Raw genomic sequence first — 16,176 nt, 5'->3', positions numbered from 1 at the left:
TCCTTCCTGAAGGGGAATATACGCAACGAACAAGTGCAGGTTGTGGCACATGGACGATGACATAGGGAAATTTGGGTCTGGGCGTGATTAGTGCGCGGATAGCCCAAGCCGTTAAGGCGAGCGCTCGCGTGAATCGGGAATTCCTGGTTCGAGTCCCGGTCTGGCACGAATGTTTCATTCCAGTTCCAGTAAACAGGCAATGGTTGTCCATATTAACAACTGCAAAGACATTCCTTGTACATTGTAGTCAGGTTGACGCCTCCTCAGCATCGCAGCCCCGCGTAAGCAAACACGCGACTGTTAGCGTAAGCAGGTCGACGACCACAGTCACAATCTCACACACAGCCAACTGAGCAGTCACGTACTTCACTAAAATTTCTTTGGGGATTTGTCATAGTTTTGGAGCAGAGTACCACCGTCATTACCATGACTGTCACTGCACGATCGACATACACGCTGCAACGCAAGTTTTCGAGCGTTTTGCTGTCACTGACTGCTGTTACGGAACAACGAAATGGATAAAGATTCAGAAAGGGGTCCGGCAAGGCTGCATACTGTCACCGTACTTATTCAATCTGTATGCAGAACATGTCATGAGCAATGCGAGGCTAGATGAAGGAGAAACAGGAGTTAAAATAGCTGGAATAAATGTAAACAACCTCAGGTACGCAGATGATACGATCCTGTTGGCAGAAAGTGAAGAAGAATTGAGAACTCTCTTACTGAAGGTGAAAGACGAAAGTGAAAAGGCCGGTCTAATGCTGAATGTGAAGAAAACGAAAATTATGGCAACTACACCTACCAATTCGTGGGATATAGCAGGAGAAACCATGTTATCTCGGTTCCCAGATCTCTGCTGACGGCGACTGCAGCCATGAAATCCGGAGACGCCTGTTGCTCGGTAGACAGGCGATGTCAAACCTTGACAAGGTTATAAGGTCCAGAGATATAACACTAGCAACAAAGATCCGTATTGTGAGGGCTATGGTCTTTCCAGTTGTGATGTATGGATGTGAGACCTGGAACATTAGAAAGGCCGAACGGCGAAGAATTGACTCCTTCGAATTGTGGTGTTGGAGGAAACTTCTTAGAGTTCCATGGACTGCAAAGAGAACCAACAGATCAATATTGGGGCAAATTAAACCAGATTTCTCCCTGGAAGGTCTAATGTTAAAACAAAAGCTGACCTACTTTGGACACACAATGCGAAGGCATGCCTCGCTGGAAAAAACATTAATGCAGGGGAAGATTGAAGGAACTAGAAGAAGAGGACGTCAGAGGATGAGATGGATCGATGGCATCACAGAAGCAATGTGTTCCAACCTGGAAGGTCTACGGGAGAAAGTGTAAGACAGGAAAAAGCGGCGTGATTTGGTACATGGGGTCACGAAGAGTCGGAACCGACTAAACGAATAGAGAGAGAGAGAGAGAGAGAGAGAGAGACTGCTGTTACGTGAAATCATAAGCTGCTTCTTTCTTTTTCGTTTTTTGTAGTGTAAAAATGTAGATTATTTCATATTATGAGCAAGAAGCTATACGTTGGGCAACTGGTATTCATAGTTGCCAATAAAAAGTGCAAGCACACATCAATTAGCAGCAAAGAATCATACTGCAGCAGCTACATTTTTACACTATTGCTACTCAGTGCACTACTTACGAAGTACGAAAATACGCGTGTGACCAATATGTTTTCAAAAATTTTCTCGCAATAACTGCTTGATGAGGACTGAATTAATGCTGAATGTTAACATTGCAGCGACTTTGACGATGACTTCCATCATCTCTTTGTAGTTTGGCGATAGTCCAAGCATATCAAAAGAAAAAAGTATAGAATAAATAAAAAAAGGTAGAATGTTTTGTGAAATGATTTGTCTAAAAGTAAGAGGTAAAATAAATTAGCGCGACTTTGAATGATACTCGAAATCACGTACAGCAAATGAGGCACCGACTGAGAATTTAACGTTCAATATTCAACTTAGAATTTGGAAGAGTACTACGGTATGTTTGTCTGTTGGGAAGCTACTGCTGTACGTGATTTCGAGCCTCATTAAAGGTGAGTCAGATTTTTCTTTAACCCATTTTATTTCTTACTTTTAGATGAATCATTTAGCAAATCATTTGACCACATTTTTAATTTTTAATTTCAAGTTTTATTACTTTCAAGCAGCTAACTTTTTACTTTGCAAAACTACACCTCACCCTGGTCCTTTTTGTACCTCGTTTATCCATTTCCCACTCTTCGTTTGTCTATGAAAATTCGAACAAAATCATTCTCTAATTTTCCCTCAAATCACTAAACTACTTTTAAACAATTAAATTTTTTTATAAAATTAGATCTCACACTGGTCAATTTGATGCTTCATTTGTACATTTACCTCTTTTTATTTGGCTGCGAAAATGCAGACAAAGATCCATTTTGTGATTGTCTCTCAGATTACTAATTACGTTTATCTTAATTACCCTGATTAACTTCCAGGAATTAAATCATTTTTTGCGAAACCGGACCTTACAGTGGTGACTGAGACTCTGTTTGTCCACTATGAAAATTCGCACAAAAAATCCGTTGTCTAATTGCTAGTGAGTCTTGTTTTTGCTCTACCCAAACATTTGGAAAAGAGAGAGAAAGAAAGCATTTCTGTAGGCCAATAGTCGAATGCTGAATGTAACAAAATTCGAGTGACGCAAGGCGACACATCAGTACGCAAAAACAAGTAGCGTGAACATTACTGCGGAATATGTATCGCAGAATGAACATGGAAGAAGGAAGATGTCGAAATTTTCCTGCCTGTTGTCAGCGGTGCGGGCGGTGAGAGTATGCAAGCCCGCAATACAGCGCAGTCCGCTACTGTTCAGGGTAGGTGACAGGATAGTGCACTCAACTGCTGCCCATTCACCGACCCAACTCGGTAGCGAGTGCCAGGTTGATGGGGTACTACGAGCCAACAAAAGACGATGTTCACGAACTCAGAACTGCTGCTGCAAGCAGGAAGACAGCAGACTCACGTCCCGTCATAAAAAGGGAAAGGATTGTTATAACGTACGGACCCATCGACGACGTGGTCCTTAGAGACTGAGAGCAAAGCCGGATTCGATCAGAAAAGAGACACAGAAGTGTCTTTTCTTTGCTCGAAGAACCGTAGCGGCATTCACCTGAAGTGACTTGGGGAATCTGCGGAAAACCTAAATCAGAATGGATGGACAAGGTATTTCAACTTCTCTCCTTTCAAATAATGGATACAGTGCCTTAACCACTGCACTACTTGGCTCGGTCTTGCTGCAGTGGGCCAAAGAAGGAAGTTTTACATCACAGAAGACAATTTTAAAATTATGTCTCCACCTTTTTATAAAAATAAAGCAGCAGAATATTGTAATACGTGAGGCTTTAACTAATGTTACACAAGTCAATGATGTTTATGTCCTCAGATATAAACATTTCGTAACTATAAACGTGCCATTATCTTTTACAACCATCACTGTGTTTCACACAAATTATTTCAGTGTCGAAAGACTATTTCTGGCACCATATACCGCACCTGTAACTCGAGTGTCGAATGGTATATAAAACGTTTCACTGTTATAGACATTGGTCTCCCATGCCAATGAGTGGTGCTCAGCAAAGGATATGCTACGCAATGGTCCCACACTCAGAGCTAGCCTTTGATACGAAAAATGCGAGAATACTTCTTGTTCGAAGACTTACACTCCTAGGACTAATGAATTATTTTTTCCCTTGCAACGCATGCTTAAATCAACATTTAGCAGTAAAGGAATTAATTTTCGCGGTTTGGGAACAAGGATCCACTCGATCTGGTCGAAGTAAACGCATGTATATTATAGTATGAGGTTCAGTGAGAAACGCTCTTCAGATAACAAAGAACTGAGAGCCTAAAATACAATCTACTGTATTAGATATGAAGACATTGGTGGAGACCAAAATGAGCAGCTTACAAAAGTGGTTATGGTCAGCAGATATAGTAGCGGTAATAAAAAAAATAAATAAATATCGGCGTGAAGACAACGTTTCATGTCGCTAGCGCCTAAGTATAGCACTTAGTAGTGAAGATAAGTGTGCATGCTGTATCTTTAGTTCGGAAGCGGTAAATGGGGAAATGGAGATTTATACGAAAACTGTTGTGTTTTTGGTTACGTAGAAATTACGAAATTTGGATATGAAGACGTAGGATTCCGCGACGAATGTCAGTTTCTTATTAAAATCCTTCTGAGTATACTGCCGCGATATTTCATGAAATACTTAAAATAGTGAAAATACGAAAATAACCGAAGTTTCGGTAGTGTTGCAGCGACCTTCTTCAGGGCACGTAGTCAATGTGTGAAGAAGGCCACTGTAGCACGGACGAAACATCGGATATATTCGTATTTTAAGTATTTTACAAAATGACGCGGTAGTACACCCAGGAGGATTTTAATACGAAATTTCAGTTTACGTCATGTCATAAAGTTATCTCGGTAGCATGAATAGCCAGGATCTCTTAAAAAGATGGTTTATGGTACATAGTTCGAACGGAGAGAATTTAGAAGATTATAGGTCCCACCACTTGTGGAAATGACAAGGCAGTCGTCGAAATACTGTAGTGGAAATAGAATCATTAACATTGCTGAGAGTGTAGAGCTATATTGTCAACCATACTGTGAAAAGTTAAGACATAATTTAACAACAAACGTGGCGTGCTTTACGTTCGGAACAGGCCTTGCATCCTCCATTATAAGTATGAAAACCTCGAATTACGTTATTAAAATGGAACTTTCTTATTAACGACGTTCTGAGAACCATAAATCAGCATAAAGTTCACACACACAAAAAATCGATATTTCTCTTAGTAGAAATGGAGCGAAGAAGAAAAAACGATGCACCATCGTAGCCTCGACCTGTTACTTGGTATGGACAGGTCTCATCTTTCACGATAACGACTTAAAAGGCGTGTTTTCTTCTGTGTGTTTCACCCGTGCATACAGGATACTCACATGGATAGCCAAGCGCATTAACATGTCAATTCCGTGATTCTGGAGGCGAACCTGCGACGGATCGAGTCCGCCCGGGATTAAAACGAAGGCTGGTGAGCCGTCCAGCCTGGACGTGGTTTTTAGGCGGTTTTTCACATCCGTTAGGCAAATACCGAGGTGGTACCCGCATATCGCTTCAGATATAAGGAACGCAAAGATTTCGAAAACGTTCAGACACACTGACATGGGATTTACTCTAGACGCACATAGGTGGAGTACACACCACAGATTCCGTCCCGCGGTGAGTGGGAGTGGGGGGAGGATAGTTGTGGTGTCAAGAAGGGCATGGGCTTCAACCCATGTTCTAACTCCGACTCCTAGAGTAACGGGGAAAGGCAGAGAAGAAGAAGTACGTCTCGAAAGACGTAATACCGCTTCTATTTTGTGAACCGTTCAAGACTTCAAAACGTGTTTTTCGGAAAATGAGAACAGGCAGACAATACATAATTTTGTTGTGTGCTAATCCTCTTACCTCTTACATCATTTGAAAGAAACGATACACTTTTGACAACGGCATCCGAAAGTGTAGTAATATAATGCTTGTTAATGCTGGAGTCGAAACTTTTCACACAAACATCTTAGAAATGTGTCAAAATATTAGGGAAACACTCAGGAATCGACTACAGTGTAGTAAACACTGCCGCGTGGGGCTTTCATAGCAGACAGTGTCGTTATACGCAGCAGGAAGATAGGCCTACGATACTAAGATAAAAAGTATTTCCACTTGGACTTATTTTATACGACATAGATACAGGATCAGCTACGACTGCTGTAAACTGAACTTCTGGCGTCCCAGAACAGCATTAGGATAAATCTTTCAAACGTCATATCTAATGATGTTAAGTGAAGAACTTTTACGGAAACAAGTAAAGGTCGAAAGGCTTAATACATCGAAGGAGCACAACAGACACATAATTCCAGCCGCCTTGACGTGCAACTTGAGAACAACTTTCAACTCCGTTTTTGTAAAAAGGTTTCGACACTCACACCAACAAGTTTTATATCAGTGTACACATCTTTTTAATAACTTTCAAACGACGTTAGAAGTATGTCGTTGAATTAGGAAAACTTGCTTCATTATCTCGGTCGATACAAGATTAAGAGGACGAACTACAGAACAAAATTATGCTGTTCCTTATGTAGTGTTATTTGCCGAATACGTCTTTCACATATCTTGACCTGTTCAAAGAATAAAAGGGGTGTTCTGTCTAACGCTAGCCATCGGCAGGATCATAGGCTTTTGCACCAGCTTAGATAAAATTCTTGTGGATTTCTTCGTGTCTCGAACTATACAGATACTTAACAGCTTCGCAGCGCAATATCACAACTTCCAAAAAATGTAGAATGAACAACGGCTATTTAGGATGCCAGGTATAGAGAGTTATGTGTACGGTACTGGTAGATGGAGCTGAAAATAAGAGCGCCAACACAAGAAATAGTAACAGACAAAACGCAGAAGGTAAACGAAACTTTAGAACGTTGGATGACCAGAACCGTCTTCCAGTTGGTTGATGTGCATAGTTCACAGAGGCACGTAACATGAATATGGAACATATTATGAATGATACTGGAAGAACTGTGGCAAACATCGAACGCACACTGTAGGAGTTTGTGCGAAGTGACTCACAGGAACTGAAAACCTGCGATTACTGCTGGTGCTTTATCGAGAAACACACAAGAAGCTAAGGAGATTTTTCCACCTTTGAAGGAGACCTAACGTCTCCTTAAGAAGGCAGCATTACCCTATGGATGGATATTTTCATGTCTGTGAAACTGCCAACGTACTTAACGTCTATGTCTGAGGCTGGCAGAAGCGAATTAACAATACGGTTACAAGCCTTGAAAAAGTCATGTTCATCCCGAGATTCGACGAAGGTCAAATGCAGGAGAAGTTTAGCAGTAACAACAAGAGATGCACGTACTGGTGTGGGGTGAACGAGGAAACTGGGTTTTAGTGGCGCAGCGGATCAAGGTCAGGTGATTGTAGTACATACATTATGAGCCATGTTACTGCGGTGTGCAGCTGTGCATTACATTTGGTAAAACGCTGTATGACATATATAGCGTTTCCACTGCTACATGAACTTACTTCAGGTTGCTGCTCCTGAAAAAAGTCGTCCTTCCGTGGGGGTGTTAAAAAGCAGTTCTACGAGACTGCAAAATAACCAAATGAATGTGAGATTCTTCCGCTTAGGCTGTGGGTCATTTAAACTTTTTCTTTGTTTCAAAACTATTTCCGAATTTTAAGGAATTGTCCACCAGCGTTTAGCTGCATAAAAAACGACTGCATTACCGCTACAAAACGAGAATACAGTAGAGTGAATGTAAATTGACGGAAATATAGTTATCCAGAAACGGGTGCCATACGTATAAAGAGACATCGTATCCACATTATACGTTTCCTCTCATTTTGGTTTACACTTTTAACTGTGCTTGGTCATTCGACATTCAGTTCGTGCACATAAGGCGGGAAATATGGAAAAATATAATGTTGATCGAAGGCGCTCTAAGAATTTCCGAGATAAATACACAAGGTGTTTGAGTCTTTGCATCAAACGTCGCGAGATGATTGATCACGTCGTGGGGAACAACCTTCGTTAGAAACGAAATATTCGCTGACGCTTCTCGACGACTACGGGCGGCTTTCAGCATTCGGCGGGCCCTAGGACGACGAGATTTCACCAAAATAGCGGGGTCTAATAGCCAGGTGTGCTACATACTACCTATCTCAGTAAAATGACGGAGTGATTTTCAGCAAGAGAATTTTAAGCATCAGAAAGGTACTTTATAACTCAACCAGGACACAACGCATACACGTGTCGTAGAATGCCTGCGCCGTGCCGCTCTCAGAGACGTAACCAATTCAAATGCACGCCTAATGTCGTTGGGAAGTGTGAGCGAATATTTTGTCTATAATAACACTTGTTCCACATGACGTGATCTATCTGCCCTAGATGTTTGATGCAACACTTTGATTCGGAGGTTGCTAATAAAAATAAATTAAAATGGAATTTTTAAAAATATGGGGTACCAAAATGGGAAATTTGAAAATTCAGAATTTCACTTAGTAGCCTACATAGACAATGTAAATAACCGCAACGACAGCTGCTCGTATTACCCCGCCACTTCCGGGATTCCGCGCTCCCGCCTCAGATCGAATCCGCCCCGCACGGTAAGGGCGAGGCCTGGTGTGCCGGCCAGCCTAGATGTGATTTTTCGTGGTTTCCCACATCCGACTGTATGAATACTGGGTTGGTGCCCTCGTATCGTCTTGGTTATGCGATTCGCAGACATTTAGGACACGTTCGCACACTTTCACATGGATAATAGTACACAGACAGCTGGGGTACTCAAATTGTCTCCAGAGGGACGGGACGTAGGGAAGTGGCGGCAGACAAGGCATACTGTTACGCTCTAACATTAACAATTCCAAATCCGAGAACCCGATAACAGCCATGCCGACCCTGAGCAGGTATAGCGTAAAAGCAAAAGAAAAGAAGAATGTATTGACGATACGAATAGTCTTACTTGTCAGTGCGGAAACTGAAAATGGAACAGCTACTTCAGTTTTGATTAGCTGTAAGCATAATACCACTAAAATTGTTGGGATTCCTTCTGTTTTGTAGTTTTGTTTGTCCGTTGATAATGTACTTGACAGATGATTAGCGTCACGAATATATTTGGATAATTTTCGGTAGAATTAATCTATTCTTAGGGAGGTGGTGTCCGAAGTGAACAAGAAGCGAAAATAATCAACTACTGCGTGGTAAGAAAGTTAACAACAAAATTTGTGTGGCCACAGCGTCCTTGAAGCATGAGAGAATTAGTATTTGAAATTAACTCTACTCGTATATCCTTCACAAATAAATCTTAATTGTGAGACCATCTGCGGAACGCAGGGTCGTCTACTTACCATCTAGACCACGCATACTCACATTTATTATCATCTTAAGTAATTTACGGTTCACGTTACAGTGAGGCATTTTGCGCGATCCTTCATTCTGTTTAACAAAAAACACAAATATAAAAGTCATACAATTCAGTCTTACAACAATTCCTGTCATTAGAACGGTGATGTAATCTTTCGCAGACAGCTTCCCCACGCTCAACGTTTCCTTTGCCTGTGTTTTATATTAAGAGCCAAATGGAAAACAAACACTACCGACTCCCGTAAAACTACTGTTTTTAAAATCCAGAACAAGGAAATATTGTACCCCCATGCCTAAACGGTAATTTTTATGCTGACGATTTACCGTGAGTGCGAAGTTTTCATCCAGAGAATGCTACATTTTTTTCATATTATGCACTTAAAAAGACTCGTACTGTTTTCTAGCTTGTGTCCTTTGTTCTTCACTCTGTATAAATTACAACTCCCTGTTGCACGTCGTTTCTGCTTATAAGTGAAACCACAGTACTCTCTTCTGTTATTAAAGGTACTACACATCTATCAGACTTAAGCAGCTGTTGTTTCGCCTAGAATTTTCTCTGAAAACACCGCAAGGCCATTCGACAAATACCGTCAGTGTGGTTGTATAAGGGTCACAGCGCGTCGGTTCTGTATCCACATTTGTGATAGTGTTGTTCTATTTATTTATATCTTCCTCCCCCGTACCGACTGGGTTCTTCATGTATGGAGAAAATCATAACACTGACAATTCTGATGAAAAAAAATGTACTAAAAACAAAAGATCTGTGACGGTAATACAGGGTGTCTCACAATTCGTGTTGCTCACTTTTAGAGGTTGTGGAGGGGACTTTGTAGATCAAGATTTACACAGGAACGCATTTCCGAAAACGTCACCCAACAACGGTATGTAACGTCAAAGTTACACGCGCTGGCGCTTGTAAATGTTTGTACATACGAGGTGAATCCGTGATGATGTTACACACTTTCCGGGATGATGGGGAAGGATAAATGTATCGATCTGAGGTAAAGGTCCCCCTACCGGAAGCGAACGAGTCGAAAGTTATACGTGAAAACCGTTCTGATATCTCTGACAGTCGAATACATGTACCGGTACTGTCGTTGCTTCGATTGTAGGGTATGCAACTTAAAGATGTGGGTAGTATGGGCCACGAAAGGAAAAAGTACACAGTAAACATGGGCTCTGTAATGCATAACAGACGACTATGAACGCTTTTTCGTCTTCGCTAGTGTGAAATACGTCTCCTCTACTGAACTAGAGCTCATAGCTTTTACGGTATGCGTTTCAGAGCCCATGTTTTCTGGACATTTTTTCTTGTTTTGGTCAATATTACCACATGTGAAAATTGCATACCATACATCTTAGCAACAACAGTACTGGTATATGTATTCCAATGCCACAGATCTATCGGAATGATTTTAGCATGTAATTTGAAACTATTTCGTTTCCGAACCAGTGACCCTTACCTCAAATTGAAAAATTTATCCGTCTCTATCGTCCTTGAACTTTTTTAACATCGTCAAGGAATCACACTCTGTATACATACATTAACAGGCATCGGCGCCTAGAACTTTGACGCTTCCTATCGTCGTTGTATGATGTTTCCGGACACGGGTTCCTGTGTAAAACATCTATTAACTCCCCTCTACAACCTGTAAGAGTGTGTAACATGAATTGTGAAACTCTGTGTATAGAAATAAGTAAGACAACACAGCGAGAGGTTATAAATTGCTAGGAGGAAAATACGCGTAGAAGAGGAAGAGTCGGTTTCGTGGAAATTTTACAATCTCGGTATGGAATTTGAGATTTAGCACTAGTCTTTTCCAGTACTACGGAATGTACAGTGAAGATAGGAACTGTGGAGTAACACCCACTTTCTATGCAATGGCGAAGAAAATGTTATTCAATTGAAATTTTTTTTCTGTCTAGTGCAGAATGAGTGATTGCTGCAATTCCTTTAAAATGAGACCAGATTATTAAGCACAGATCGGAACTGTAGATATTTGTTGAGAGGAATCAGAGTTACAATGTAGAAGCACTCGAACAACGACCTGCACAAAGTTTGCGAACTAACTTAGTATCATCGTTATGATTGCCATCTTCTGGTCTTTGTGATACATACAGTTGTCCCAGAGCTAGGAACGTAATGAAGCTAAAGTAAATAAAGGAATCAAACTTCCACGTTTAAGTGGCAGTGACAGTGGAGATTACTCTTGTAGTGGAGACAGCAGCACTTAGTCTCTGCACAAGATACTGAATATGATACTTTCATTAAAACTTCGGACCAATTTTCAGTCTTCAGAACATAAAATGTGCGAATTCACTAATTATTTTATTAACACTGGTCTTTATTTATACGTGCGTTCTGAATAAAAAAAAAAGCATTAAGTCCTATTTTTTGTCGTAGCCAGCCCTCAGGATAATGTTACGTACTCTACTGTTTGCCAAATCATTTACATTGCAATCCGCGTCTTTCAAAGTGAAACTTGTATCATTCGCAAACAGAAAAATCTTGAATCAATTTTTTTTCCTTTTTGCTGACAGTGGACGAAAAATTCTCTCTTCTTATTTACCAGATACGAAATAAATCGTTGATGATATTTTCCCCGAGACCAGAATCGTCCAAAAGTATAACAAGGTCCATATATCAAATAGTTTTGTTACATCTTCAACTTACTTAGCTCTGCAAGTGCCTTACACTTTAATGAATAATTACATGTTTCTCACCGTTGATCATATTACATATCATTCTTCGTAATGAGGATGGTCTGGAGATTACCTATTTTCTCGGCATTCCAAGGGAAAGCTCCGATTCCATGAAAATTATACTTCAACAGCCAGAAAGATATTAGCATGCGTTAAACAGTTTTAACTTTTTAAAAAGTTGCAAGGGCAACTATAAATATGGCCGCGAACCAATTTATTTGTACGTTGTTTGGCATAATATTCGTGAAACTTAGAATACACTGCAGAAAAGAAATGTAACTTTTGTGTTACAAAACAATGATTATCAAGCTTTTTTTCTCTGAGAGAGAAACGTGGGACGTAAAACGCATAGACGAAAGCTAGATAAAAATAGCAACAATGAGACATCTATATGCAGCAAAGGAATTAACCTAGAATTGTGCGGGATCAGAAAGAATTACATCTATTCGGTAAGACAAAAAAGCTGATGAACACTGAAACAAATGGACTAAACATTCAACGAGAATGGATGAAGCTCGTACACCAAAATTAATTAAATGTTTTGCACCGTCAGGAAGATTAGTGTCGCACATAGTTGAAAGAAATCTCGTACACACCTGCTCTAAAAACTGGTCTTAGAAGTGATGGCATAAGAAATGAATTACATCTTTTCGGTAAGATAAAAGAATCGATGAATACTAAAGCAAATGGATTGAATATACAACGAGATTTGATGAAATTTGTATACGAAAATTATCTGTTGCACATGCTCAGGAAGATCAGCGTGGGACATACAGGGATATGAATAGACATCAATTCATCTATTCCATGAAATGTTTAGCGATATTACTGTAAAATTTCAACTGAAAAACGTAAGTTGCCTGCATTCTAAGGGAAAGGTAAAATCGCAGCTTACACGCTTTTATACATTGTAAATGTTTAGGTATGAAATCAGCTACAAATATAATTTAGCATACTGAAAATAGGTAGCGGATTTTTTATAGATTCTGCGGCACAATACGCTAGACGCCAAGAATACACCGCAGAAAAGGAATATAACTTTGGCTCTAGGAAACAACAGTTGTTCCAGCTGTATTGTGCGGGAGTGAAACATTGCAATGAAAATTCAGAGACGAATTTCAGATCTAAATAGTAGAAGTGCAATAAAGGACTTCAGCTAGGAAAAAAGAATTGCATCTATTCCGTAAGACAAACCAATGACGAATAACTAAACATGTGTGACTACTGAACGAGAATGTCTGAAAATCTATATCAAATGTAATGAGGTTTTAAAGACTCTTCGGAAGACTGAAGTGGGACTTACTAGGAAGAAGCGGCCTGAGGCGGTGTAGTGTAACGTGACGTTTCGTTAGGAAACGCCATGGTACACTCTTAAGCACTTCGAGAAGTGGAAGATATTCACGTGAATATACAGAGAAAACTATTATTTTAAGTTAATTGAGCTAGAGTGGATTAAAAAACTGTCGCAAGGCTCCTGTTTGTGCAGAGCCAAGAATGTAAGCAGGAACTGCACCTCCCGTGGGCATGAGTGTTGAATTGACGTCGTCAGTTGCTGAGATGGAAGTGTTATTCCGTGCTGTCGGTGATGGAAGGTGTTATGATGGTCCGTCAAGGAATAACCAAATAGCCTGTATTAAGAATGAACGTTATGTAAAGTGTAATGTATTTGATTTACTCTACTGTAAACGGACAATAGAGAAGGGGGGCTTCAGTCTGGAACCGCATGACCGCTACGGTCGGAGGTTCGAATCCTGCCTCTGGGATGGATGTTTGTGATGTCCTTAAGTTAGTTTGGTTTAAGTTGTTTAAGTTCTAGGGGACTGATGACTTCAGATGTTAAGTCCCATAGTGCTCACAGCCATTTGAACCATTTTTTGAGAAGGAGGGGCCTAGTGCTCACTGTAAAGTATGCTATATTAGTGGTTAATTTGACACTATATGGTTTAAATGGAGGAACTATGGTTATGAATGCTTCACGTTGTTTGAGGAGAGAAATGTGCTCTTTTTCCAGCTAATTTACGGTATCTTCAAGGAAGGAGATTGGAGCACGTGGCCGGCCGCGGTGGCCATGCAGTTCTAGACGCTGTAGTCCGGAACCGCGTGACTGCTACGGTCGCAGGTTCGAATCCTGCCTCGGGCATGGATGTGTGTGATGTCCTTAGGTTAGTTAGGTTTAAGTAGTTCTAAGTTTCAGGGGACTGATGACCTCAGATGTTAAGTCCCATAGTGCTCAGAGCCATTTGGAGCAAGTGAAGAAGATTATTAGCTGAGACTGAATGGCAAGACCATCTCTACAAGATAAATTTATAGGCGACAGTAGTATCCAGAAAATATCAGCAAACAAATAGATTCTATAAATGCCTTGCGCTATTCTGAGAGGAAGAATGTAACTGGTAGGTTTGAAGTCTCCCTGCGAGCACTAGGCACACGACAGTTATTATATTGTTCGTTCCCCTTTCTCTGACGCGATTGCGTTATTTAGAGAGCAACAACCCGTTCTCCGAGATGGATAATGAAACAGAGGGCCTCGAAGGTATCGTAAGTGATTCCTGGCAGCGTAATACGCTTCAGCGGCAAGATCTACGGCGCCCATCCGGCTCGGGACCAGTCGGTGCGAAGGGGGCGGCGTTGGCGGAGGCGGCAGCGGCTGGCGCGTCAACAAGTGGTTCTTTACTCACCATTTGGACGTCGGCGGCCGTGGCTGGAGCTGGGGTCGCCGGAGCGGCGGCAGCGGTGGCGTTGGGGGCGAGAGAAGCGGCGACGAGGCCTGTAGCGTCCTGCAGACGCTTGGGGGCGGCCGTGGTGGCTGCGAGGTGCTGGGGCAGCAGGACGGCGGCGGCGGCGGCGGCGCTGGGGGGCAGCGCTAGGGGCGGCAGCACGGGCTGGGGGCGGGCGGCGGCGGCGGCGGGGACCAGCACGGGGCAAGGGCAGGGGCAGCTGCAGCACTGCGGGCAGCACCCGTGGCCGGAGGCGGCGGAGGCGGCAGCGGGCACCAGGGAAGAGGGGCCGGGAGGAGGAAGCCACGCGTAGGAGTGAAAATACAGCGTGGCGACGTGGCGGCGCGGCGCAGAGAGATCGGCCTCCCGCGGGACGGGACGCTACGCTGACTTCCTACTACTGCGACCCACTGGCCACTCTAACTACTCCAACAACGACGATAAAATCTCAATATTGAACGGACCGATTAAATACTGCTTATTTGAACAACGGTTTGATATGTATACATACAATATATTTATATTTATAATATATATATTTAATACAATAACGTCAACTAGCTTTAACACACTCTTGTGCGCTATACAAAAACAATTCCTTAACCCGGCAGGACGCGACTGTCTCGAGTGCTCTTGCAGCGGAAAAACCTTTTCTCTCTCTCTTTTGTACCTTCAGGAATGCTACTCGCTGTCAGTAAACTGAAACTTTTTTCGACAGCAAGTTGACGTATGAGCAGTAAAAACAGGTACGCCTCAATTTGGAGATGCAAATTATGTGGGATGAGATGAACCGGCGATTCTTCAGATATCAGAATCGGCGGTGGTGATGGCGCTTGAAACACACGGAGTTGTTTGTAAGCCGGATGATGGAATGCCGGTGGTTACCAGTCGTAATAAGTGTTGACAGGTAAGAGTGGTTGATATGAAGTTTAAAAAACACGTCGTGTGCTGCCCCTCCTTGGACTTGGAAATCGTGTGATAAATTCGCTGGGTCGCAGAGCGGCACCAGCAGCAAAAAAGGGGAGAGAGAACAGGATCGGCGACAAGGAAACACAAAAAAGAGAGAGATAGTCAGAAAAAAGGGAGAGGAGGGACAGGCAGAAGAGAGAGAAAGAGAGAGAGAGAGAGAAAAAGAGAAGTGGAGTGGAGAAACAGCTGGCTGCAGGCAGCTGGCAGGCAGCAGACAGGCAGAGCAAGGCAGGCAGGCGACCTTCGTCGTCGGACGCGAGCACTCGACTGAGCGACCACGCCGGCCCAGCGCCGGGCCGGGACGGGCGCCTCCCCCCACCCGCTGCCGCACCTGCCGCGGAGGCGCCCGAGCGGAGCCGAGCGCACCCGAGTGGCCACGCGCAGGCCCGGGACACCTGTGCGTCGCCTGGCAAGGGGTGGGGGCGGTGCCTGCGGCGGCCTCGGCTCCGGAGGCCGCTTCCTTCCGCCCGAGAGCGTTCATCACTTTAAAATCTTGCCTTCCCACCGTCCAGTCGGCCCCGGGGAACCACTCTCTCAAAGACCGACGAATCTGTCGAACACCTCAAACTACACGAAGCTGCTCCGACGCTTTTTTTATTATTACTTCCTTTTTTCGCTGTCAAAAGACCCCTACTGAAAGAGTTTCGCGTCGACGTCGTCGCCTTTCGTGAAGTACTGTCGAACTAACGACAACCCTGTCGTTGGAAGGGCCACTCACAATATTTCAACCAGAACGCTGTAAAAAATTGGCTTGGTTTTTTTATCCGGAGTTTTTTACTGAGATATTGTGACCTACATTTCATGGATGGAGCCGGAGTCTTAACAAGATTAACATA

The 16,176-nt window shown here is 42.6% G+C and overlaps 1 protein-coding gene across 1 annotated transcript in view; it reads right to left on the bottom strand.

Annotated features, from left to right (window-relative positions):
- The window catches only part of LOC124739677 (skin secretory protein xP2-like), a 258,903-nt gene that overhangs the window by 229,702 nt on the left and 13,025 nt on the right, over nucleotides 1–16,176 (bottom strand). The window contains exons 2-3 of the mRNA XM_047248617.1: nucleotides 15,582–15,871; nucleotides 14,333–14,734 (exon numbers count right to left, since the gene is read on the bottom strand). Coding sequence (XP_047104573.1) covers nucleotides 14,333–14,734; nucleotides 15,582–15,871 — 692 coding nt within the window. The remainder of the gene's footprint in view (nucleotides 1–14,332; nucleotides 14,735–15,581; nucleotides 15,872–16,176) is intronic.

This window comes from Schistocerca piceifrons, chromosome 1 (genome assembly GCF_021461385.2).
Source record: "Schistocerca piceifrons isolate TAMUIC-IGC-003096 chromosome 1, iqSchPice1.1, whole genome shotgun sequence".
In the NCBI taxonomy this organism is placed as follows: Eukaryota; Metazoa; Arthropoda; class Insecta; order Orthoptera; family Acrididae; genus Schistocerca; species Schistocerca piceifrons.
The sequence above is the reverse complement of the archived record's forward strand: the minus strand, read 5'-3'. Positions and strand labels throughout refer to the sequence as shown.